Genomic DNA, 26193 nt, shown 5'->3' on the forward strand with positions numbered 1-26193 from the left:
TATCTTTGCTCTTCATGACAGCCTGCTCAGTACGGTTTGGTTACCAAGTGGTTTTATTCCCCGAAATGTTTCCTTATATGTATGTTGCTTTCCAGCGAATTTTGTTCAATAATATTTTCAAGATTTAACTTCTTTTTAAATTGTTTCTTGGCTTTTTTGATATAACGTTAATTGTGTGCCGAAGCAACACAAGCCTCATGAAGGACATAAGACACCTACTGAACTCGTGAAGCGCACAATGTTCATTTATTGTCGAAGATAGTGCGCATAAAAACCGGTAGATGACACTCCAGCGAGGTCTTGTCACCGGAATACCTCCAACCTTAGAAACTATAACAAAAATATAACCAGAAAGTAAACAAACTTTAAAAGTGGAAAATTTATTAAGGTGGTGCTGAAGTAAAGACGATACTGGAGCTGGGGATGTGCGCATTATGGCCCCCCTCCCAACTGCCTCCGATGATAATTCGAGTCTGCGGTTCCTTTCAACGATATATGATCTTATTTATGGACAGCATAAATGTATTCATGCCTCATTTAACATTTGTCAGTGGTCAGGACGAGTCGTTCAGATGGCATTAATGGTTTTTCTTCCCTTGGGTGAACAAATTGACGTGGACCACCCCTCTGCCTGTAGCCGATTAGAGACAATTAACTATCAATATTCAGTTAGCAGCCCAACTGTTGATTATTATATGTTAGTTTAACAAACTGCATTTTGACCGGAACCAACTTTGAAGACATTTCGAAGCATTTGGTCTCCGGTGCACGTAGCAATGAGTTGCCTAAAATGGATATTCATAGTATCTGGTATGGTTTTTCTAGTATTGGTCGAAACGTGTCATGTGACCGTGTCTGAACATAAACTTTGATAATGCCCGCCGAGAAGTGATAATGCCCCCTACGTAAATTGCACGCTGGCACATGGATAAAAGACAGTTTAATCGAGTCTGATTGGTCAGGAGTCTGTGTGTGCAGGACGCACCACGCGCGCCAAGTTCATATAAAAAGATGGTTTCTTTCAAAAGGAATAAACCATAAAACGAACGGTAGAACAAAATTATTGGAAATCGATCAAATATTGACTCCTTTTGACTCCCTGAATAAAAAGGTATTCATGAATGGGAATAATATGAGTAGAGGGGTCAGTCTGGCACAATTCGACCTTTGCGACAAAAATAGCAAAAGTGACATCAATAGGCATAAACATAATAGCTATGATCATAAAAATATGAATGGGAATGAGGAGTAGGGTATAGTGTATGGCGGCACGTACGGCCCTTTGTTTAGGGATGATCGTTTCCTGCTCCTTGATCACGTTAGGATCTCCTGGTGGGCCAGGCAGTATTTTTCCATGACATCATACTGCCTATGACTCATCACATATTTTTTATCATCCTATTTCATAAGAAAGCTCAAACTGTGCCGAAAGGTTTTACCCCATGATATGCCTTATGCATATTTTATCCCATACATAAGGTTATGTTGTGCCACACTTTTCGACCCTATGCTGTTCCTATGCATCCCTAGGTCATCTTATGCCATACATTTTATCCTATCCCTCATTCCTATTCATATGTTTATGATCATAATTATTATGCTTATTCCTATTGATGTGACCTTTTGTTATTTTTGTCGCAAAGGTGAAATTGTGCCAGACTAACCTACCCCCACACACCCTTACATATGTATACTTGTGGGGTATTTCCTTTGTTCTCGTGTAAAAAACTCCCAAACAACACAGAAAAAAATTCAAATCACAGCCATTTCAAACCAAATTCAGTTTCCTGGGTTGAATGGCACTTGAAAATTCCTCCTTTTTGAGTAAATTTGAAACATCTATTTCGTGAAATTCTTGTGGGGTACCACTTTACTACCCCACAAGGATCAAAACTGGCCTTTTGGGTTGCCTTCCATTGTTCCAGTACCCTACCAGGCACCATGTACTAGCGCACCCACACATGCCCGTTTTACATACAAAGTGTGGACTTTCCTTTGTTCTCCTGTGGTTAGGGAAACTTGAGGAAAATTCTCCTTTTTCTCTAACTAACATAACTCCTTCGAGCTGGATTTTTGATGGTGATTCCCTGGACTATTTCTCTTCATTTTGCCACGATAACCTTGACCCCAAATTGCCTCTGAAATGGTTTTTCAGAGAGGGGAAACATTGTGTTGACGTGTGCGAGTCCACACTACGCCATCGCACCCTACATTATGTGGGCTTCTTTTGTGTAGAGGTCCACACTTTGTATGCCACACCTGCACACTACATGTGCTAATATGTGCTTGGCAATTCTTAAGCTAACGTTTAAGACCGGCTCAGGAAAATGGACGCGACGTAACTAGGCTTGGGCATTAGTAGCGTCCATTCTCCTGAACCAAGCACAACAAATCGCACAGATCTTGTGAAAGCCTATTTGATACACCACTCAAAATCCAGAGCTCAATCTCTTGAAACAAACCAAAGCTCTCAAACCAACTGCCCTATCCCATGGCCGTCGCTAGAGGGGGGTAGGGGTGATCCCGCCGTTCAGCCAGTTATCCTTTAACACAACACACTAAACTCGACACATACACTATTTTGGTAACGTTGCTTGACGCTGTGACCTGGACCGATGAAATTATAAAGAACGGGATGATATTAAATACCAAGACATTTGGAAACCCATTAAAGATTTTCAAAACTGTCTCGTATATTTATATACATATCTTTCGCCGTTTATGTCTTCCATCTCCAATGACGTTTGAAAAGCCTGTCGGGCACTCCCGCTTTGGCAGCGTCAAAGGCACCGCCAGTCCTCAAGCTGTGTGCAGCAAACGTCGATACATCAATACGTGCTAAAGATCAACGCTCTAAGCCTGGAGTAACTCTTAGGCTCATTGGTTTGTCGTAACCTACATCCGTCTTTACTTTTTAATAGATTTCTAAACACATATACATCTTTATCAGAACTAGGAATATGTGCTAGAGATAAATAGAGCTCCAACATGGCTACTGGACAAGTAAGCAGATGAGATCTTGCTACCTATACTGCATTTCCCTGTCTGATAACATCAGTTTTGCTCGATTCTATATCGATAGATAGGTAATCATCAAAAAATGGATATGCTTCAGTTTTAGAGCCGCCAACTCATTGAAACGTAAAAGCCCTGCGTACGAAATAAGCATCATAGCCAAGGACCTAATATTCATCAGATTAGTTTTTGTGAACTAATTTCACCAGCATGTCAGGTGTGATGAGGTCTTTCCTATTCTGGGGTTTAGACAGCAGACGCTTGTGTCCTTCCACCGAATGGACGACTAATGGGTCCTTTATAGGATCCAGGAGACGTTGCCATGGTGTGAGCCCAGGAGATTGTGGCTATTGTGCTCATGATGGGAGCCGGGGAGTTTGCCGAATCGGCCAGATGAGTCAGATAAAGTGCTATGATGTACGGATCCGCTGGTAGTGGTTATTTCTGATGAGATAATGCCCAATGATGCCATTTTCCAAAGTAGGCGCTGTCTATGGCGCCCTTGAACTGTACAGCACTTTTAGGAGCTGATTAACCAGGTGACTCAGATCTGCTTCTGAGGATGTTACAGCAAAACGGGTTTTCCATATATGACCACCAAAGACAAGCTTATGAGAAATACCGTTAAACTCCATTTAACATTACTTTGTACAATATTTAGTCTGCTATTAATGCTGCTGAAGTTGCGTACGAAGTACCTCAAGTTGCCTGGCAACTTTGGGCGTTCTGAACGCTTACCTACTGTTGACTTCAACCATCCTTCCACTGTGGAAGGAAGCACTCGGAGTGCTAAATGTCATGCGTTAAAGCATTTCCTCAACTAGTTAGGTTTCACCCCGAATCTTAACGCTAGTACTGTACTACGGCAGATGTTTTCTACAAATTTAGAGTTTGGTCCTAGACCTTCCACGAAAAGGTGAAATGGGCTGGAGAATGCCAAAACTTCGGCAATATCCGCGTTACTTGAAAACCCATCCGGGACCAATACAGGGTGTCCCAGAAAAAAACCAAACCCTGAGGAAAGGGGTTAATATGCCCAAACCATGAGATATGATTATAATGTGCAAAAACCTCCAAAACGTAGAAGCAGTACTCTTTCTAATGATACCTTGGTGGTATCCCTCCTGTCATGCATGACTGAACACCATTGTCTTGAAAATGAGGCATCCGAACTCAGTTGTAACACTTTGGATAAACCAATGAATGAGGTTGTCCTCTGTAATGCTTGTCCTGGATAAGATATCAGGGGCACATCGATTATTTACACAGTACGTAATTCACAGTTAGTTATGCACCGACACCTCCTGCGTTTCCACCGTCCCTTTCGATGCAGAGTTCACAATGGCGGCGCATGTCAGCCACAGCTCGTCTCACCAATGCATGGTCATGTCGTAAGATGTCGAACTCCTGTTGAACGCGACCTCGTAAGTCTTGGATGCTACGTGGTTGACTGGTGAAAACTTTGTCCTTCAAACACCCAAAAGGTGACCTTCTCACAAATCATGTTGGTCGTTCACGTTCATCCAACATGCTGCTTCATCACCGATTGTCAAACATTCAAGAAACTTTTCATTGGCCTGACAGCGTTCCAGGAGCCATTGAGCAAACTCATGTTTCCTCATGAGGTCTCAACGCAAAAGTTGGTGGCGAATGTGCATTTGGTATGGATGGAACTGCAGGTCTAACTAATATGCGGTTGAACGAAGAATGGGACCGTCCAAGTCCATTTCTCCTGCAACTGGTTCCCCTTGGCTGTTCGACAAGTTGCTGTCGAACTGTAGCAATGTTTTCAGGAGTTCGCACGCACTGTGCGGCTCCTTCCCGAATGACCCCTATTCAAATTAAGGCTTGTCCCACGTTCTCAGTATTTGCGCACATTTTCCCAGATGGTCGACTTTGCCGGTGGACTCCTCTAAGGGAAAGCTTCTCTAAATGCAGCTTGGGTGGCGAGAAATTTCGTCACGACAAACACTCTTTGCTCTTTGGCAAGGTGCACCATGTAGCAGGATTGCGCGGGGCAAGTCAACACATTTAAATCAGATTATTGCATAACTTGAAAGTGACAAAAGGCAATTTTCCCTCATTAACATGACCTTTTGTTGTCACTTTCAACCGGGACAACCATGACAGAGGACAACCTCATTCACTGGTTTATCCAAAGTGTTACAACTGAGTTAGGAGGCCCCATTTTCAGGTCAATGGTGTTCAGTCATACATGACAGGAGGAATACCATCAAGGTATCATTAGAAAGAATACTGCTTCTACTTTTTGGAGGTCATTGTACATTATAATCATATCTCATGGTTTGAACATATCTCAGGGCTTGAACCCCTTTCCTCAGGGTTTGGTTTTTTCTGGGACACCTTGTAGAGGCCAAAACGGTGCCAACTGCCAGGCTGAACAAATTAAAGTTCCCTCTTCCCTTACACTTTCTCATGTGCAAAATGCTTCTCGCAATTAAGGCGGAACAACCCAATTATTGTCATCCTGCCAATTCTGAGTAATGGTGTCCACTGCCTCTGATCCAGTATTCCAGAACCTGGAATTAAACCTTGATCGGTTCGCCATTTACTGTAATTGTAAAGTATTACAATTACAGTAACTGGCGAACCGATCAATGGAGTATGGGCCCCATCGCCAGGACAGAAGATGAAAGATTTCGTTGGAGGTTTCCCAATCATCCGGATCTGATAGTTTGCTTAAGAAGTCTGCTTTTCTATTTTTGCTCCTGGGTATCCATTCCATTTCTAAAAAGACTTTTTGTCTAACACACAACCTACTAATGTCTTAGGCAACATTGTGGGGATTCGATAGGGGCAAAAAAGCCGAGGTTGAGAAGAGGCTGCAGGAGCAGAACTAGCAGAAGTTGAGGTCCCATAGTCTGTCTTGAAGCGTTTGGCTTGGCTGCCCTTCGAGGCCGAAGCTTTGAGCTTACACGCAGCTCTGGACTCCGCACGTATGATTTTGTTGTCGTCATCGGCGTCGCTGGCCAGTTCGTTATTTTTGTACTCTTCTACCGTATCCCAGCCAGAGGGGCTAGTGTCAGCCAGACTTATCAGCTTCTGTTGATGGTGAAGAAGATTAACCGCTTTTTGAAGTGGACACTTCACTTCTGGAGAACTGTTCTTATAGTCTACCTCTGTCAACTGGTCCAAGACGGACTGGTTGAAATTATACTGTCTCTTGTGCACTTCTCTTTTCCATGTTGACTGAATATTAGTAGCAGATTTTATCGCAGCACCGAAACTAACTGAGACTTCAGACAGGCTATCTTCGAACAACTTGGCGTGATTAGAACAGAACTGACCGAGTAGTTGTTGAATGTCTTCCTTCGTAGCGGGCGAGCTCATGGTGTAATCTAAGACAACACGATGTAGTATGGCGAAATTTTAAATGGAGGTCACAGCGGCGTGCAAGCGTGAAGGCCTCAGCCATGCCAGACCCAATCTTTATACTCTCTATTGACCACTCGCGTATCGGCCGTTACTCTTATATAACAAGGATAAATTCAATTCATTCTAATTCACTTCGGCGCTCAACCGAATGAATGGACATATTTCTTGGCAAAATCGTGATGTTGTCAGCACGAATGGGGGTCACGTAAATATCACATCGGGAAATTAGACTACCATGCTCATGAGATCTACCGACGGCCCGTCGGCACATTTGATGATGGCGCAGCCCTCTCCCATATTTAAAGAGGGCGGCGACGCCCGTGCCCATCCATTCATGGCATTCCGCTAACATATTTAGGGTGCGTATTTCCCCTAAGCCAAAAATAAAATGCCCCACCTGATCACCTCTTATTTGTAAATGAAACAAATGCTAACCTCGAGTTTTATTTTATTTAACTCTTTTGCTTTTACAGAATCGGAACAACTACCATCCTTAATTATATATAATGGTTTGCCCGTACCCAACGTATATTAATAAGCACTGTATGCTCAGTGCTTGTCCGAGAGCTTGCGGAAAAACCTCACAAGCTTACTCGGGTGGGACTCGAACCCACGACCTCCTGCTTACTAGTGCAGATGTCTTAACCACTCGACCACCGAGCTTGCTGGGGTCGGCTGGCCGGTCCGAGTCAAATGAAGCAACGGGTACCGCGAACTATTTTCAAGATGTATTTTTTTTATTAATATACGTTGGGTATTGGGTACGGGCAAACCGTTATATATAATTAACAACTCCCCAACGCAAAAATACATCTTGAAAACTACCATCCTGCACCAATCCCTCAACCAGGAGAGTGACGTCATACCCTGTGAGGATATTAACCTCGTAAACAATGAGGCGTCCCAAGTGAGAGGAAATGAAAGCGCTGTTTCAGTGGTTCCCGGGCCAGAGCGACTAGATCAGGCATGCGCAGTCCACTTGCCGGTTGAATCATTCATAGATCTCGGAGACTTTCGTGGGAGTTGCATCTCAGACCTTAATAGCTGCCAGTCACATTATGCGACATGCGCCATCTAATGCCAAAAGTAAAGAGCACTATTTCTTGAGCTCGGGCGGACAAACAGGGGCTGCAAGAGGAATCGCTTTCATGTACGACGCCGGCTCCTGTCAATTTCTGTTTGCAGCAAGGTCCAAATACCTTTACATTCTTCGGAAATACAGCATCAGCAAATTACCTCTGGGGGAATGGTTCCATCTGACATTTACATTTTAATTATAAGTGACATTTCGGGGAAACATGGGGTGAAAGATGTCTGTGTACATAACATTTTTGAACATAAAAAGTGTATTTAAAAATCGAAGTTTTAAATTGTTCTCCAGTTTTTCCACGCATGCTGCATAATCTTGGTAATTGGAAGAGCGTTTGAAATATCATGCTGTTTTTAAGCTATTGCGAATTGTCCTTCGTTGGTTTGATCAATTTCATTGTTTATTCTCTGTCGATTGATTGCCGGCCATGATTTATGTGTGCGCATGTGCATGTACTGCACATGTACATGTACTCCATCAACGCACATATATGCACTAATATACGGATTAATGATTCTTGTGCAAAATATTCCATTTGCAATAATATGAAAAAACCGCCGATGCTTTTATCAGGTTTTAATACACACCGCACTTTATTTCGTTTATTTTGATAAACTAAAGAAATGATTTCGAAATGAGAAGGACCATGGACGTATTTATTTCCAATCTGGTAGTGTTTATTTTGCAAAAATCCCCTTTTCAGAATTTGTTTCAAAGTTTATGCAACTGTGTTCAATGTAATACGGTGGTATGATGCTGTCTGCTCAGTTTTCAGTTATCAGGTTTTCTCCGCGAACTTTGTATTTTGTTAAAATTAACTTTTTCTCCATCCGCGGAAAGAAGTGTCTGCACAATGTCCGAGGTCGTCTGCCTCAAAATCAACAGCAAAGTAATCGAGTGTGCACGCGCTAACTCTCAACAAAGACTACTGGTGCCAAAAATGTTAGGTTTAATGACCTCATAGCGTTTTGACAGAAACCAGCCAAGTTCGTCAAAATTTTGCTTGCAAATTGGGCGATGGTCAGGATTTATATTCAGAACCAAACAGTGGTGCCTGTTCACAAGCATACAATAATTATGTGAAAAGTTTCAGCTCAGCTTTGTTAGCTTGATCCACATTATTGTCGGGTAAGAGACCAAGTTGAATGCCCAATACTTTTGATGTTAGGATCCTACGTCCTTAACAGGTCATGTTAATAAGGTAATAAATAATTATGTGCTTGGCCGGGCTTAAGCTAAAGTTTAATAGACCGGCCAAGTACATTATTACTCCTTTATTCATAAATGCCATTTTAGTCAAAGAGTGAGAGAAAGAGTATATACCATACAATTAAATGGATTTTGTTCATAAATTGTATTGCCATTTTCCAGAACACCCCCATCCATTTGATGGTATATTCCTTGTGCAAGTAATCCAGAAAAATCTCCTTATATGGACTTGGCGAGCGCGTGGCGAGTTGCCCCGTGCACACAGCTCAGACTTTTGACCAATCGGAATTGATTAAATTGTCTCGTATCCTAATTCCAGCGCTTGCTTTACGCAGTAGGCATTATCACATCCCATCTGGCATTATTTAATGTTAATACATGGTAACGTGACGCGTTTCGATCAATAGGCATAGAAAAACTGTCCTTGGTATTGCTCCGAGCAAGACTAAGAGAGGGCGCAGTTTTCCTAGCAACGGAGGCTCCTCTGGAAGTATCTGCATCGCTGGATCACAACAACATTGAAACGCGGGCGTTGCAGTCGCATCGCTTCAAACAAAATGAACATTCCCAAACAACATGGTTCATTGCAACCGATGAGGGAGTGATTCTAGTCATTGTGTGGGGCAACGTTCAGATAAAATGCCATCAGAAATGGCAAACCCACTTCTGAACCATTAAACCTGATCATTACAAATGTTGCTGGTTTGGAAGTGGTCAATCTGTAAATTTACACTAAAAAAGTACCAGGAGTTTCATACAAATCGATCAAATAATGATTAACAAGCCATGTATGAATGAAACCGTGAACAGTCGCCAACGTTTTTGGAAGGTTTCAAATTATGCAATAAATATTCGCTGATATGAAATGAACATTTTGGAGAGCGCAAAGGTTATGCGCTCTCTCGAGTGTTCACTGAAAGATGTACATTTCTTTCATTCAAGCAGGCATTTGACACACGTGCACCAGTGCGCGATAAAAAATATTGTCACGTTTGCGTTCACGTTTGTGTAATACGTGCATCTATCTAAACCTCCCTAATGGTGAGGTATTACGCAAACGTGAACGCGACATTTTTTTATCGCGGACGGTGTGCGTGCGTCAAATGCCTATTTGAAAATTTAGATGCACGTCCCGCACAAAATGTACATCTTCAAATGAATACTCGAATAAAAGGACAAAACAATCATCAATCACATCCGGTAAATCTCTCAAAAGAAGTGTAATCGGTCATCTTAAACAAACCAACGCAGCATTAAAAAATCCCAATCGCATAACCCTTGCACTTTCCAAAGATATCCATTTCATATCAGCGAATGTTCACCGCATAATTTTAACCCTTCCAAAAAAGTTGCAGTTTCTCACCTTTTGATCGAACGTGAACTTCCCATGTTTTACGTACTGGACGTCTTTTCGAAGTACATGTACGGGATGAGAGACAATACGCACGCAATGACGTCAGCAAGAGTCCGCTTCTTTTTCTTTTTTTTTTTTTGCGTTCGAGTTTATGTAGTACGTGCAACTAAAGCTCCGTGGGTGCGTTCGATTAGCTTACACGTGTGAGTCAAACTTACACCACAGCGTTCGTTTAGCCATCACGTGGTCTTCGTGCCTACCCTGGTGTTAGCCACCACTAGCCCGGGTGGCGAGCGGGTCTCTGGAGGCTGCCCGAGTGTAATGATGTCACGGATGGGCTGTTCGAGCAGAGACATAATGGTTGTGGCGGGGACTTGACCTTTTTCCAAGAATGCCTTGGCAAATACACTGCAGCTTTCGATTAGCCTCATTTCGAGGCTCTCCGTGCATGTAGCACTGGTATATTCAGGGAAGCGAGTATGTGAGCATGTTTTCTTTCGTTTCGATCTTCATCGAAAACTACTGGTCGCCAGTACGGAAATTTTGCCGTATTTCGGCTGTGAGAAAGTAGTGTTCTTGTATGATTTATATTGCTGCAAAAAGATCTAGCGTAACTGCCAATGAGACTGTGCGTTTTCATGACGTACATTTTGCAAGACACAGCTATCCAATCGCAATACATTCCTTCATGACATCATGCTTGTTCAATTACCATCTCGCGCGCAGCTCGCAGGCGGCCGCGCCACAGTGGGCGAGAGAAATCAGACTATTGATCTATTGTGTCATTCAACTAATGTCGAAAATCATAAGACAGACGAAAATTAAAAAAAACATCTTTCCATGACACAATTTGTGTTGGAAAGACTGCTTACGTGGATGGGGGCTCCAGTTGACGAGTCTTCACATTCTTGAAGGTACACACAGGCCTTTCGTTGTCATCCATGGCGATCAAAAGCCTTTTAAAAATCCCTGGATTGACGCTTTCTCATGTATTTGCTTTTTTAATATCACATGCACATTAAACAGGCTTTCACACGACAGTAAATTTTATTTTCTAAATACATCACAATATATTTGATTAATTCGTCTGTGTTTTCACCAAGTAACCAAACTCAGAAAATCGAAAATGCTTCGATCTGGACTTTTTCCTACTATTTTACTTCCTTTGATCCAAAGTACAAATTAGCAGAGTTTCCAAACAAACAACTAACAAAAGCTTAGTCTCTATATTTTGTCTGTTTTCACGAATTGGTAAAAAGTCAGGTCGTTTGCAGGGTAAAAATGTAGAGAATCCTTGCACGAGTCTGTGTGTACACATGCATTCGAATGATGCTGTCCATGAACACCTGCGCGCGTGTTAAAAATACAGGACAGCGTTCTCTGTGTGAGATTCGATGTTGGGTAGAGTAAAATATATTTGTTTCTGGCATTGCGCGGATCGCCTTTGTATCATATGCAGAGTTTGCTTTTTTTGTGACAGTCTGAGAAGAATTTACCGCGCTTATGTCCCCGACGCTTTTAATACGGCCGTTTCACAATAGGGCGCCACCAAGAGTTTGCAACGCGTTGGTCAATCACAACGCTCGAAATTTGTCGACCCTTTCTAAATGCGCATTGGGTCGACAGCTTTCGCGCATTGTGATTGGCCAACGCATTGGAAACTCTTGATGGTGCACTACTGTGAAACAGCCGTATTGCAAATGCGGCGCACACTTTACACGTGCCGAGAATAACTCATGTAGATACACACGTATCTACATGTACGTAGCCTAATGTAGCCTAATGTAGGGTCTGTCTGTGCACCACGCAGAATGTTGAGGTTACGCTGTTGCTGCGGCAGCACAGGCATGTATATTTCAGGAAGCATTAGCATCACAATTGCGTTCATCCTGGGGCTCCCTCGTTAAATGTTTTTGCATCACTGAACTTATCAACACGGTCGCTGCAGCTCCGGGGCTTAACCACGGTGACCGTGTGTGCGGTTAAACCGCGGCGACCTTTTGCAAAAGCTCCCTAAAACCTCCCTAATAGGTGCGTAAGATACATAGGCCTAGGTATCTTTTCTTTTGTTTTGATCTTCAGCAAACTACTGGTCGGCAAGTACGAAAATTGCGCTGTATTTCGGCTTTGAGAAATTAACATTCTTGCATGCTGAGTCTCATTAACGACTCCCAGGCACGTTTAATGCTACTGCTTGAGCCTGAGGGAAAAAACTAGAACATCCTCTGCTGGATACCAGCTTAAAACGTAGCTAGAAACTTAATGTAATATAGGTTTGCCTGGCCAATTTCGGAAAATACGCTGTTTGATTTGTAAAATAAAAGTTCAATTTGGCGTGGATTTTGGAAACGCAGCGACAGAAAACCTGGTTTGCATCCTTCGTTTTGCATCCTTCAAATAAATGGATGTGCATTACGTTTCATTTTAAGAGGTTACAAATAAGTGAATGGGATTTCAATTTGACGTATTTGCTGCCAACTGTAACCAATGTGTAATCTTATTCACCGACAATCTGTCTTTTCCCGTAAACTGTCGGTATTAAGTATTCATTTTCATTTGCTGTAATTCAAATTCACAAAAACTGCGTTCACCTTGAACATAAATATGCAAGGTTACAGAAATCATGACACTGCTTTGATAATGAATGTAATGTTACTCGTGAAGGATTAAAGTGTGTTGTTATCAAACTGTACACCAATTAAAGTCTATGATTTTTCTGTATCTTCCTGTTCAGCCACTGCAAGAAGGCCATGTGTGAACTTTTATGTGATTATGGCCAAAATGTACCGCGAGAGAGAAAGGTTACCTAAGTGTTGGTGTTTGTATAGGATTCGTAATAGTCGACAGATTTTTGATACAAAGAAGATGTGGGCCGTTGGTGGATCGGTTCGCGTGTTCTCCTTCACAGTCCCCTGCCCCTTTCTCCCCTCCTCCTAATTGTGCAAACTGTAGCATTAAATGTTTCTGATAGTCGGTAATGAAACTCATGCAAGAATGTTACTTTCCTAAAGCCGAAATACAGCGCAATTTCCGTACTTACTAACCAGTAGTTTTTGATGAAGATCGAAACGAAAGAAAAGATACCCACGTACCGTACGTATCTTAGCAACCGAGTACAAATGCAGTATTACGCATGCATTCACAAACCTCGTTTCCCATGGGTACGATGTTATCGCGCAAATGTTGGTTCCCACCATGCCTTGCGCTAGTGAAGGAACGCGCACGCAGCCCATGGAGTCGAAGTTGATTACGCGGGCCTACTGACGTTCCCCTGCGCAATAAAGGGCCATGGCTCTTTCAGTATGCAGGAAAGCCGTCTGCGTGACGTAAAGTATACGTCGACTGAATCGCAGTAACGGTGACATTCAAAGAAGCGTAATCAGAATTAACATTAGTGGCAAACTAGTCAGTATTAAAAACTATACAGGAGAGCCAGTCAACATTGCCTGAGTTGTTTCAAGTGCGGTGTGCAGTTATTGGCTAGGGGTGAGTTTAGTTGCCAAGATTCATACGCTACTACTGCACAATGGCTCTCTGGGTGATTCTGGCGATTGTCTACATACAGACTTCGATTGATTCCATTCAAGCAGTATGTACATCTTGCCCATTGCAATGGACTGAGAGTCAAGGCAAATGCTACCGGTACTTTGCAGCATCCTTATCGTACACAGACGCAGTGGAATATTGTCAGCATTTCAGCAGTCCTGCTCGTATTGCATCCCTGGCAACGGTTACAAGTTTTAACGACCTGCTGTTTACGTCGAAGTTTGTAGACGACATCTTCAAGAACGCTTTTGCATCTGATGTCCCATCTCTCATTTGGCTAACCATAAACTCCACGAGAACCTCAGGTAAGTGGGTACAAATATTCTGGGCGTTAGGCTTTTTGTAGAACCATTTTCAGTGATGTTGATTACTCCAGCAAGGCAATGAATGGCAACATTCAGTAGGCCCAATAATATGCGTAATTTAATACCACTGACATACTTGATTGTTTGAGTCCGTATTGTTTTGCACACAAGCTAACTCCATTTTCATTTAAAATTAACTTTGCTCTTCAACATAGCCTGCTCATATCAGTGCGGTTGGGTTACCAAGTGGCTTTATTCCGGGTTAATGTTTCTTGATATGTATGTTGCTTTACGGCGAATTTTGCTCAATATTCTCAAGATTTAACGGTGCTGCTTTGGTTCAGGCGTTTTCTTTTTTTTTATTTATTCATTTATTTTTTGGGGCAAGTTAGTCGAAACAGCTTTTGTTTTCCTTAAGAAGATTTTTGGGCTTTTTTGCAAGTTGCGAAAAAGGCATTCTTTTTGTTCTGTTTTTTGGGGGGTGGGGCTTTTTCACAAGTTGCAAACAAGGCATTCTTTTTGTATTATTATTATTTTTTTTTTTGCTTTTTAGCATTTTGCGAAAAAGGCGATCTTTTTGTTTATTTTTCCCTTCCTTTTCCATCTTCTCTTCTTCTTCTTCAGCTTAGACGCGTGTCATTCGAGCTCTGGAGTAAGTTGTAATTTGTGGTATTCCCACTGACAACCCTCTCACCCCCCCAAGTTTTTGTACATAGCAAATCTGACCCTAGACACCCCTCAAAAAACTCTAAACATTCCTCATCTCCGGCCCCGTCCGCGGGAGGCAATGGCCTCCGCGGGTGCCGCGCGTGCCGTGCGTGGGGTTCCCGCGTCTGCAACGGCGTCTGTTGGAGCGGACGGCGGGGGCCCTTGCTCGGCGTCCGCAGGGCCTCCTGGGGCTGCCGGTGGGACTACCTCAGGACGTTCTGCGGGCCTGCACCGATTTGCCACCGGCGTCTGCTAGGGGCGACGGATCGGCCACTGCTGCCCCGGGTGAGTCTTCATCGGGCGCCTCGGCTGCGGTTGCCTTCGAGGGGGCTTCGGACAAACAAAACTAGTACATCTGGGGCTCCCCACCTGCCCCTTCTTGTCTTTTTTCAGAAGTGACTAAACACAAAAAACCTCATCTTCCAAACTTTCACCCGGCGACACTCCCCGTCTCATTCTTCTCAAATCACCTTCACCTGTCTCCCACAGCTTCCTAAGCCCTACATGCCCTAACCCTTACACCCCGGGTTCTATGGTTGATAACACCAACACAGATTCGACGCAGTGGGAGGACTCGCAGACCGACGACGACTGTCTCTGGTCTGTGGGTTTTTCCACTTTCCCCAGAGGTCCCCTAAATCCGGAAGAACAAATCACGTGACAAAAGTTTGAAGGGGCAGTTTTTCTGCATGTGTTTTTAGACCATTGATTTGTACGTTTTGAGGGCATCATTTTAGTAATTTACCGATTTTCAATTGTCATCAGAATTACAGCCAACAAAAAACTCTGCAAAACAACAATTTTATGACGTCATAATAACGTCACCTTCTTTTTTTTTAAATTGATTTTTGAATTTTTATACTCCCAATAGGTTTTAAACATGTGTTTTGTTCCACAGCCAGTCTTCATTAAAGGGGCAACTGAAAGGAAGTGCAGCAGAGAAAATTGACACCATATGATAATAACGTCATCATGTAGCCAGTCACGTGACAAAAAAGGTGCACTCTCTCGAGCAATGTATCTTGTAAAGTACTTGTCCGACTGTGTTCAAAACTTGCATTTATCTTGAAAGGGGAAGGCTTCGGACAAATAATGACCTGATGTGATGATGACGTCATCACGTGATTTCTTTTTTAATTTTCCTGTTGACATTGCACACGTTTTCAAACCACTATTTTGAAACCTTTGCGATGTTTGATCGCTATCAAGGTGACAACCAACAAAGACCCTTATAGAAGAATTACAATAAATAAATGATCTAGTATTGATTTTTCAATATTGATTGCAACCCGTTGACTTTGTACACGTGTTCAAGCCCTCATTTGGGTAATTTTGAGATGTTTGGTCCTCATCAAAGTTACAGACAACAGAAACCCTAAATAAAAAATTCTGCTATAGTTATGACGTCATGATGACGTCATCACCCATTTTTAAATTGTCTTTTAGATATTTAATCTTCCCCCATAGGTTTTGTACACGTTTTTCAACAGCCTGTCTTTGGCACTTTTGTCAATGTGACTTATTTTCTTCAATGTACACTTGAAGTACATCATGAACAGAGGCTCCCAGGAAGGAATTATCAAAATTACTTCATCAGGGGTCACGTGACATGAGATTAAAGCTGCAGTGTTTTCCCGCAGGTTTTGTACACGTTTTTCTACTAAGCAATATTATCGATCTTAATGAGAGTAGTCATGAACTTTGGCTGAGGTTTACTATGAGAACAAAAGAAAAATCTTGTTTTTTGTATTTGTTCGACTACCAATTAATATACCATTAAACGCAAATCACGTGACATCAACTGAAATGAGCAATTTCTCTACATACGTGCTTCAGCCCAGTGACTTTGTACGCATTTTCAAGCCACTATTTTGGAATCTTTGCGGTGTTTGATCGCTATCAAAATGATAGCCAACAAAGACCCTGATACGAGAACTAATGTAAATAAAATGACATCATGATGACGTCATCATGTGATTTAGTATTGATTTTTTAGCCCATTGACTTTGTCCAAGTTTTCAAGCCACCATTTGGCAAATTTTGAGATATTTGATAATTATGGAAGTTACAGCCAATAAAGACGCTGATAAAAAAATGCTAAATTTATGACGTCATGATGACACCATCACCTATTTTTAAATTGACTTTTGGATATTTAATCTTCCCTTCTTCCCTCATAGGCTTTTTACACGCTTTTCAACAGTCTGTCTCTGGCACTCTGGTCAATCTGACTTATTTCCTTAAAAGTACACTTTTATGAAGAAAGGCTCCCACGGAAAATTGTCAAAATGACAATCAGGGGTCACGTGACATGAGATTCAATCTGCCGTGTTTTCCGATAGGTTTTGTACACGTTTTACTACTGAAGACTCATGAGTTGTCGTCAACTTCGGCTCAATATTACCATGAGAAAGAAAGAGAAATCGTGTATTTTACACTGTGTTATTTAATTTGAAATATACCAAAAAGTCTAAACATCAAGTAGTATTTCCAAACTTTTTGTTCAGTTCCAATGCAAATCACGTGACACCATCTTGAAGAAGCAGCTTCTCTGCATAGGTATTTTTAGTCCAATCACTTTGTACACGTAACTGTGTAACCACAATTTTGCGAAGTTTGATCGTTATCAAGGTGATAGCCAACAAAGCCCATGATACAAAATTATTGTAATTGACGGCGTCATCATGAGGTCATCAACTAATTTCCTATGGATTTTTGAATATTTAATTGTCCACTACAGGTTCTGTACACGTTTTTGAAGAGCCAGTCTTCGGTACTCTTGTCAGTCTGATTGAATCATGTAACATTCGTGAAATGTGAATATTTTTAATTCCTTCCAATATTTTTATAGTTTAATGCCGACAAAATGCCGAAACAGCCTGCGGTTGTGTTAACAACCATCAAACTTCTAGTTGTTTGCTTGTTTGTTTGTTTGTTTCTTTGTTTGTTTGTTGGGGTGTTGGGTTGTTTGTTTGTTGTTTTTTAATTGAATCTTGGCTTTTTTTAAATAACGTTCATTGTGCGCCGGAGCAACACAAGCCTCATGAAGGACATACATGTATTTATTAAAGACCCCTACTGAACTCTTGAAGCGCACAGTATTAATTCATTATCGAAGACCTTATGCGCATAAATACCGGCAGATGACATTCCAGCGATGTCTAGTGACTGGAATCCCCGCGTCTTATGAAACTAAAACAAAAGTATATACCCAAACAGCAAACTAATTAAAAAAACTGAAACTCTATCAGCACTGTAGTAAAGACAATTCCAGGTGGCTATGCGCATAAAAGATCCTGGCCCAAACTGCCTCAGAGGAGAATTCGAGCAAGCGGTCCCTTTCAAGAATTTATTATCTTAATGGACAGCATAAATGAATACATGTTTCATTTATCATTTAGCAATGCCCAAGACCAGTCGCGCTGATGACGTTAATGGTTTTTCTTCCCTTGGGTGAACAAAGTGACATGGACCACCCTTCTGCCTGTAGCCGATTAGAGACAATTAACTATCAGTATTCAGTAGGCAGCCCAACCGTTGATTATTATATGTTAGTTTAACAAGCTGCATTTTGAGCGAAACCAACTCTGAAGACATTTCAAAGCCTTTGGTCTCCACTACACGTAGCAACGCATTGCCTAATAATGGAAATTCATGATATCTGAGATAATACATGTATTTCCTATTGGTCGAAACGCGTCCGTGTGACCGTGTATTATCATAAATTTTGATATTGCCCGCCAAAAAGTGATAATGCCGCTAGGTAGATCACGCGCTGGCACATAGATACGAGAATTGAGTCTGAATGGTCAGAAGTCTGTGTGTGATGCTATTGTAGAACTTTCAAAAGAAATATACCATAAAATGGACGGTAATGTTGGAGAAAAAAGTAAAATGTTAGAACAAAATCGTTGGAAATCAATCACATGTTGACTCCTTTTGATTTTCTGAATAAAAAGGTATTTATGAATGGGAATACATAATGTGCTTGGCTGCGTCCATCCATTTTCGCGTCCATTTTCCTGCGCCCGGTCTTAAGCGTTAGTTAAGAAACTAGACGCGACGCAGGCTCGGGCATTAGTTGTCGTAAGGCAAGCACATATTCATTCCCTTGACAAAGCTCGCAGTTCTTGTGAAAGCCTCTTTGATACACCACTCAAAATCCAGAGCCCAATCCCTTGAAACTAACTAAAGCTCGCAAAACAACCACCCCATCCCACGGGCGTCACTAAAGGGGGTAGGGGTGATACCACCATTAGCCAGATTTCTTGGCAAAACCGTGGTGTTGTCAGCAAGAATGGTGGTCAGGTAAGTGCCAAGTCGGGAAATTAGACTACCGTGCTCATGAGATCTACCGACGCCCCGTCGACAGCTTTGATGATGGCACAGCCCTATCCCCATTTTAAATAGGGTAGCCACGTCAGCACCCATATAGTCATGACATTCCACTATAACATATCTAGGGTTCGCATTTTCCTAAGCCAAAATTGACCCACCTGATCGCTTCTTATTTGTAAATGAAACAAACGCTGACCTGAAGTCTTACTTTTTATATCTTTTACTTTTTCAGAATCGAACCCACAACCAATCCTGCACCAATCCCTCAACAAGGAGAGTGAGGTCATACCCTGTGAGGATAACCTCATAAACAATGAGGCGTATCAAGTGAGAGGAAATGGAAGCGCTGCCTCAGTGGTTCCCGGTCCAGAGCGACTAGATCAAGCATGCGCAGTACATTTACCTGTTGAATCATTTCTAGATCTTGGAGACTTTGATGGAAGTTGTATCTCTAACCTTGATAGCTGTAAGTCGCACAGTGTGACATGGTCCATTTGGCTGAATATTGACTCGCCATCTGATGCCAAAAATAAAGTGCACTATTTCTTGAGCTCCGGCGGACAAACAAGTTCGGCAAGAGGAATCGCTTTCATGTACAACGCCCAATCTACTGAATTTCTGTTTGCAGCAAGGTCCAAATACCATCACATTCGTCGGAAATATAGCATCAGCAAATTACCTTTGGACAAATGGTTCCATCTGACATTTATAGTTGACTCAGTTGGATCGCCAGGCATGGGCTTGAAGGTTTTCGTCAACGGAGAACTGATGCAAGTAGATGACATGTCAAATGCGACCAGTAAGGGTGGGTGGTCGGATGGCTGCACACGTCTGTACCTTGGTATGACAAACACGTGCAAAAAGACCTATTCCGTAGATCAATATGGCAGCTCAGCAGCGTACAGCAGTTTGGTTGTGTTTGATGGTCTCCTTAGCCAACAAGAAATACGCCACCTGTATAAATATAGATCGATAGGTAGGTAGCACTACCATTTAAACTGAATATTGATGATTGCACAAAAACGAAACGAAAAAAATCAATCAACCAATCAATTAGTCATTTGTCATTCGACCAATCAATAAGCCATTAGTTCGATTAATTAAACAATTTAGTTCTAACAATCAATTCAGTAATAAATCTGACAAGAGCTGTAATTTCCACTCAAGCCTTGGTGTTGCTGTAGCAGTTGGGCAGCAAAATCTCTGTTTAAATTTATGTCAAAATTAAATTGTGGTTTCTTAAGGTCTATGAATCACAGGAATAATCTAGGAATCACATTATAATCAAACTCTGAGAATACATCTTGCTTATTGATAAAGTCTTTTCGTGGTGAAATTTACAAATCAGGCTCTGCTGACTGCATGGCTGAGAAAACTTGTTCTCAATGCATCCTTGGTCCCAATGTGTATTGAAAGGCACAGCCATCCAAATGTCCTGGGGATGAGCGTATGCTAATTATGTCGAACCCCCTAAATATGATGTAATGGTTTGCAGATATGTGATGCAAGATCAAACTATTAGAGTGTATCAGACGAGAGATTATACAGTAAATTCTAAGTATTGTGGTATTAGAGAATTTTTAAGAGAGCCCTTTAAGGTGAGTTTAGATTTATTTTTGCCCTACAAAGAAATGATGAAAAATCTGGAAAAGTTCGTGAGAATGTCAGTTAAACGAGGCCTATAGTGTGCTTAATGTTATAGTATACACACAAACAAAATGTACCACGTTCGTGTAGATGTACATGTACCTAGGTTTAGGCCATCTTTTCTCTTGCTCAGACGTGGGTTATGATGTGATTAGTATTTTTTTTATTTATTTTGATTAATTTTCAGACTGTTATCTCACGTCTGGGACTTATAGTGTTTATTGTGTAACACATATCATCTGAGGCCTACATCCAACTTGCCAAGTTGTCTAAATGACGGAGTCGTCATTAGTCAGTAGCTTAGCCCGTTTGACAGTACTAGTGTACAGTTGTTCTTCACATAAGTTTGTGAAACCGAAGAAAGGCGTTTGAATAATAATCACGGGACACAGATGCAGAGAAATCGTGTGCATTTGTTCAGAGGAGACCTAAGTTCCTCTTGAAATCAAGTGACTTTTTGAGGCAGTCACATTTGGCATGTCAGTATGTCATGAAAACATAGGTTTTCATAAAGAGTGCATAAGCACATTTACCCCGTGTCCAGTCGACGCGGAACCTGTGTTTCATTCAGTGCCTTTCTTCAGAGCCATGACTTCAAGTGGTGGTCACATTAGAATGCTCAAATAATTCAGAACTGGACGGTCGTTCCCAGTTGACTTAGAAATAACCAATAAAATAAGAGTGATAAAACAAGTAGCATGAAAATATTTTCATTTGTAATTTCAGGCAAACTGGTGAATATCGCCAAAACGGGTTATGCAACTATTGGTAAGTGTCTTTCCTCTCTTTAGTTTCCAGCAGATTATTTGAATGATTTCGTTTTGGAAAATGGAACTGGCCGCATGTTTTGAGGTCAACGTTCCATCACCTTCATTTCGTTACCAGGGCAGGTAATACATATATTAAACTGTGCGTTATTGACTCACAGGAAGCTTTGAATTTTGTTTCTAAACTTTCTACAAACCTGCATTTCGCAGAAAATAAAAAAATGCGAAATTCGTTTGCAGTGTAACTTTCAGCGAGCACAATTTGTACGGTCTGCCGCCACCAACCTTTCCTCGTCTTCCCTAAATACAAGACAGCGTAACGCCCGCTACTCTCTCGGCTTAGGAGCAAATGAAAAGTGTTCCACTCTTCTGTGCATTGTTCTTTCCCATGGAACATCAGACTAACTGGAAATAGGATCGGTGACCCCGCATATTAGAATCCTGCTCCATGGGGAAGCATTTTAAACTTTGTTGCCTAGGTAGATATTCTTCAAATACTAGTGTAGGCGATCTGGCAATATATATTTCCTTCTATAATACATTAGGCCTCTCCTTGCGGCCAGTTGAGGACGCCGAGCATCCTTTTACGATCGACGACAAGTCCTACACGTTTTGCAGCAAAACGACACCAAGGCCTACCGATGGGTCGTCAACGAGTAGTTCGTGCTTAGATCAGCAGGAACATCCTTTTATCTGTCAGATGTGATGTGATATCGTTCGTATTTCAACACAATTACCTTATGTGCTTGTATGAGGAATATGAAATTTATAGGACTTCATCACTCAGGGGAAATAGTCAAAAGCATAGAAGTGCTTGTACACCAAGCAGTTGGGGGGAAACAAAACAAGGGCGTATGTTAAACATCAATTTATTGAATGTAAGCTTCTTGGGTGAGCGGTAAATGTGTATTTCTTACTTGTATACGGTTAATATTTTGTCGCTATGTTGTTTCAGTCAGATTTCCTTGAAACTTTCGCCGTCTAGTAGTTTTACGACTTATGATATACACTTTTGAAGAATTAGACTTAACAAATGAAAACAGTTATTGTTGTATTTATAATTCTTTGTCTCAAAGGTGTATATAAATAATATGGAGTGGAGAAGAGTTTATGACTTTGAATTAAAGTTGAAGAAACGCCTGAAACGAGCTTGCGTGCTACGTGCTTTTCAATGGAATGTAATTCTGGCCATGATGTCAAGATGAAATTTAGATCATGAATCATCTGACACTGAGGCTACAGCACAACAATTATATCTTTCAGACACCGAAAAGAGGAGGGAACTCGTTGCCGATGAAACTACTTTTTGTGTATAAACTTTCAATTATATGTGCATGCATATGGTTTTATGAATGTGATTTTAAAATTAAAAGGCTGTCCCTATGAGTAGTTTATATGCAAATTATTGAGGTAATTTCTTTATGAATTCTTGGAATTTTGTTCAATTTTTAATTGTATTATTCAACTTAGCTTGTTAGAGAATGCTGTTCTCGGACTGAGTGTTTTTCGAGGGAGCAGTCAGATTATGCTGTTTTGCAGTGTACTTTATTACTTAATACAACCAAGCAATCAACTCATCAGTCAATTAGTTAATCAATAGCTCAATCAATCACTCAATACATGGTTAGAGGGGGTTATAAATCGAGCACGCGTTGGATGGATTTGTTGCATGACCCCGTGCGGGCAAATTCACAGGCATGACAGGCTCAGGTAGGCCTATATTCCCCATTTTGTTTTCGTACATGCGCTACAATTCTGCAAAGTTGAGGTCACTTTCTGTTGTTTGTTAAAATGGTAAGGCCAGCTAACAAACGACTACACGTATACCATCTGAGGAGTTCTTCCACAGTGTGTAAAGGTTTGCTAATTTTACAGCACAGAAATATAACCAGGCTTCAGATTTCATTTTGTTTCTTGTTAATCGTGAGTGACATTTCGGAGAAAATGGGGTGAAAGATCTCTCTATATATACATTACATTTCTGAACATAAAAAGTGTATTTCAAAATCGAAATTTTGAATTGTTCTCCAATTTTTCCACACATACTGCATTTCTTGGTAATTGGAAGGATACCATGTTATGTTTAAGCTATTGCAAATTGTCCTTCGCTAGATTGAGCAATTTCAATATTGGCTCTCTGTCAACTGATGTCGGCCATGATTTATGTGGCACACATGCAGTTAGTTTGTACATGTTTGTACATGCACATGTACATTTACTCCATCAATGCACGTATAACCACTACTCTGTGTGTTTGCAGATAAATGATTCTCGTGCAAAATGTTCAATTCGCAATAACTTGAAACTGCTACCGATGTTTTTATCAGGTCTCAATACACACGGCACTTTATTTCGTTTATTTTGATAATCTAAAGAAATGGTTTCGAAATGAGAAAGAACGTGGACGTATTGTCGTTCAAATCTGGTTGTGGAGTTTGCAGATCTTATTAAATTCGCAAAGTGTGTCTCCTGCAGAATGTTCACTCTGTTTTTACACTTTGGTCCATTGTTGTTCCTCATTGGATTTATTCTGGCTCTTAGATTCACAGAATCACAAGGTTCAAAGGTTCATGGATCATAGGGCACAAATCGCCTACAGCTCACGTCATAAATTACCCCTGGATCACTGGCAGATCACTAACATTCATGTCACAGATCACGTAAAACTGCTACAAAGGGAGGCAAAAATATTCGTTAGACAGACAGAAGAAAATGTTTCTAATCTTTCATCTAATTGGAGCTCTGAGTTTGCGGCAGGTCAACACGCTTCCGAATGTGGCTCGTAACAGCAGCTCTTGCTCCCAATATCCAAAATCCAGCCTGACAGATGCTATTCAGAGTCATCCCACGACCTGAGTGGCTACACTGAACATGGTAATGTTCAATCAGTAGGTCCGTTACATGGCCATGACGTGGGAGCAAGATAGGATGCTTGATCTCTTCACAGGTAGTGAGGCTTGCTTCATGCGTCCAACAACTCTGGGCAGCTGATTTTCATCTATGATGGGGTCAAGCATGTACAGAGGACTGCTCTTTCTCAGAGGGGTCCCTAGACCATTCTGGTCACCATCAAACTTACCAAGGGCCTGAATTTTCCTTCGGGAAGCCTTTTCTGGTACCAGCCTCAGTATCAGTTGCTTTGCCTGCTGAAATTCTTTTACGGCGGGCGGGGTGTTGGCATGAATCTCCGATAAGCTAGGGAAACTTTCTCATCGCTTTCTCTCTCACTGAATTCAACTTCAAACACCAGGGTGACTTGAAGAGGGCTAACTATCTTCACTTGAGTGCGACAGGCAAAGTGGTGTTGTGACTTCTGTGATATAGTCGACAATCCACTGGCATCCTTGTGGACGCTGCCAAGGTGCATCTTTCCTACAACTCCCCATCCTAGAAATGTTCGTACTGCATAGGAGTCGTCCTCGTTACCATGAATGACATCTCTCGGCTTGATAGCACGGGTCGCATTGCAACCTATCAACAGTCCAATCTCAGTTTCATTTAAGTAGGGAGGAAGTAGATTTGCGATATGCCTCAAGTGTGGCCACTCCTTCACAGTCTCGGATCTTGGATTTTGTTGACGATTTGCATTGATGGAGTCTCTTGAGTAGGTGCCAGGTAAATACATCTCTACATCTTATGAGAAGCCCGTGCGCCTTTCTGGATGAAATCATTCCCTTAGCAAGAATAGTAGACAAGCTGAGAAAAACTTCTTCACCATCCACATCAAGCCGCTCAAGTGTGGAATCAAAGATGAAGCATGCATCTGAATGCTCCAAAAGCGCATACACTATCACCTTTAGATTTGTAGTTGGGTCCTTCTGGTGGTGTAGTACTACTGGAACAATGAGCGTGTGGGAACAGTATTTTCCAGCATCGAATGCCTGTACTCTGTTCGTAGTGGACTCAACAACTACTACTTCTTTGTTGGTTTCACTCTTTGGTGTATTCTTCTCTTCTGGCGTGGAATTGCTGTAGTCAAAAAAGAAATGAAGGATGATATCTGCCACAGTTGTCGCATTGTTTCTTGTGTCGGCATTCTTGTCGTCTGTGTCCCCGTTTAAGACACCCGAAGCAAAGGCCATTCTTTTTCATGAATTCGTGCCGTTCGTTGAGCTTCATCGCAGCAAAACCACTACAGACTCAAACTTGTGCTCACCCTTGCACAGGGGGCAGTTCGAGGGGTAGACCTTAGGTATAGTGTAGAGGGAACATTGCCCTTTTTGGTGCATTCTCTTTCTTTGTCGGCACTTAATTTGTTTTGGCAGTGAATGCTCTTGCTGTTGCTGGCTTTGCGAGTTTGCTGAGCTTCGAATCTTCCCCTCGCTCCCCACTCATGTTTGTTGGTAGGGACTGCAGGCGATACGGGCCTCCTTGGCTACAAACTTGTATAGCGCGGCAAACGAGGTATAGTCATCATGTTATGCATCATTCCTGGCATCTGGAGAAGTGCTGTCAGGACTATGGATCTGACAGTCAATAACACGAAGCCACCGCTCCTGAATCTGTCTTGGGAGTTTTAAAAGAATCTTCTTGTGCTCTGAAAGGTCATCAAGTATCCTCAACTGGCTCAGAGTGGCCATTGCTGTCTCACACTGGAACAAAACTTCAGATAAGTGGCGGAGTGCCTTTCCGTCTCCCTGCTTGGTTTTTGGTCATTTTTCAATTTTTTTCTAGATATGTGTAAGCTGCCCTTAGCTTGTCTCCATATCGATCAGCCAAACATTTCTTAGCCTTAATATAGGGACCTTCGGTGTTGAGTCGAAGCAAGCCCTTAATGCACTGATGGACCTCTCCAGCAGTGTATCGTACCAGGTAGTA

At 41.8% G+C, this 26193-nt stretch overlaps 2 protein-coding genes across 2 annotated transcripts; one reads left to right on the forward strand and one right to left on the reverse strand.

Annotated features, from left to right (window-relative positions):
* Window positions 1-5763: 5763 nt before the first annotated feature.
* Window positions 5764-6366, reverse strand: LOC147795735 (uncharacterized). Its single transcript, XM_087131462.1, has one exon. The coding sequence runs from the start codon at window positions 6364-6366 to the stop codon at window positions 5764-5766; it is 603 nt and encodes a 200-aa protein (XP_086987588.1).
* Window positions 6367-13416: 7050 nt separating this feature from the next.
* On the forward strand, window positions 13417-23839 carry LOC110987485 (uncharacterized). Its single transcript, XM_022250242.2, has 4 exons — window positions 13417-13915; window positions 19194-19937; window positions 21335-21376; window positions 21921-23839. The coding sequence occupies exons 1-4, from the start codon at window positions 13591-13593 to the stop codon at window positions 22079-22081; spliced, it is 1272 nt and encodes a 423-aa protein (XP_022105934.2). The 5' UTR covers window positions 13417-13590; the 3' UTR covers window positions 22082-23839.
* The last annotated feature ends 2354 nt before the right edge of the window (window positions 23840-26193 follow it).

This window comes from Acanthaster planci, linkage group LG21, assembly GCF_054643075.1.
Source record: "Acanthaster planci isolate LZ-2023a linkage group LG21, COTS_SCS, whole genome shotgun sequence".
NCBI classification, from domain to species: Eukaryota; Metazoa; Echinodermata; class Asteroidea; order Valvatida; family Acanthasteridae; genus Acanthaster; species Acanthaster planci.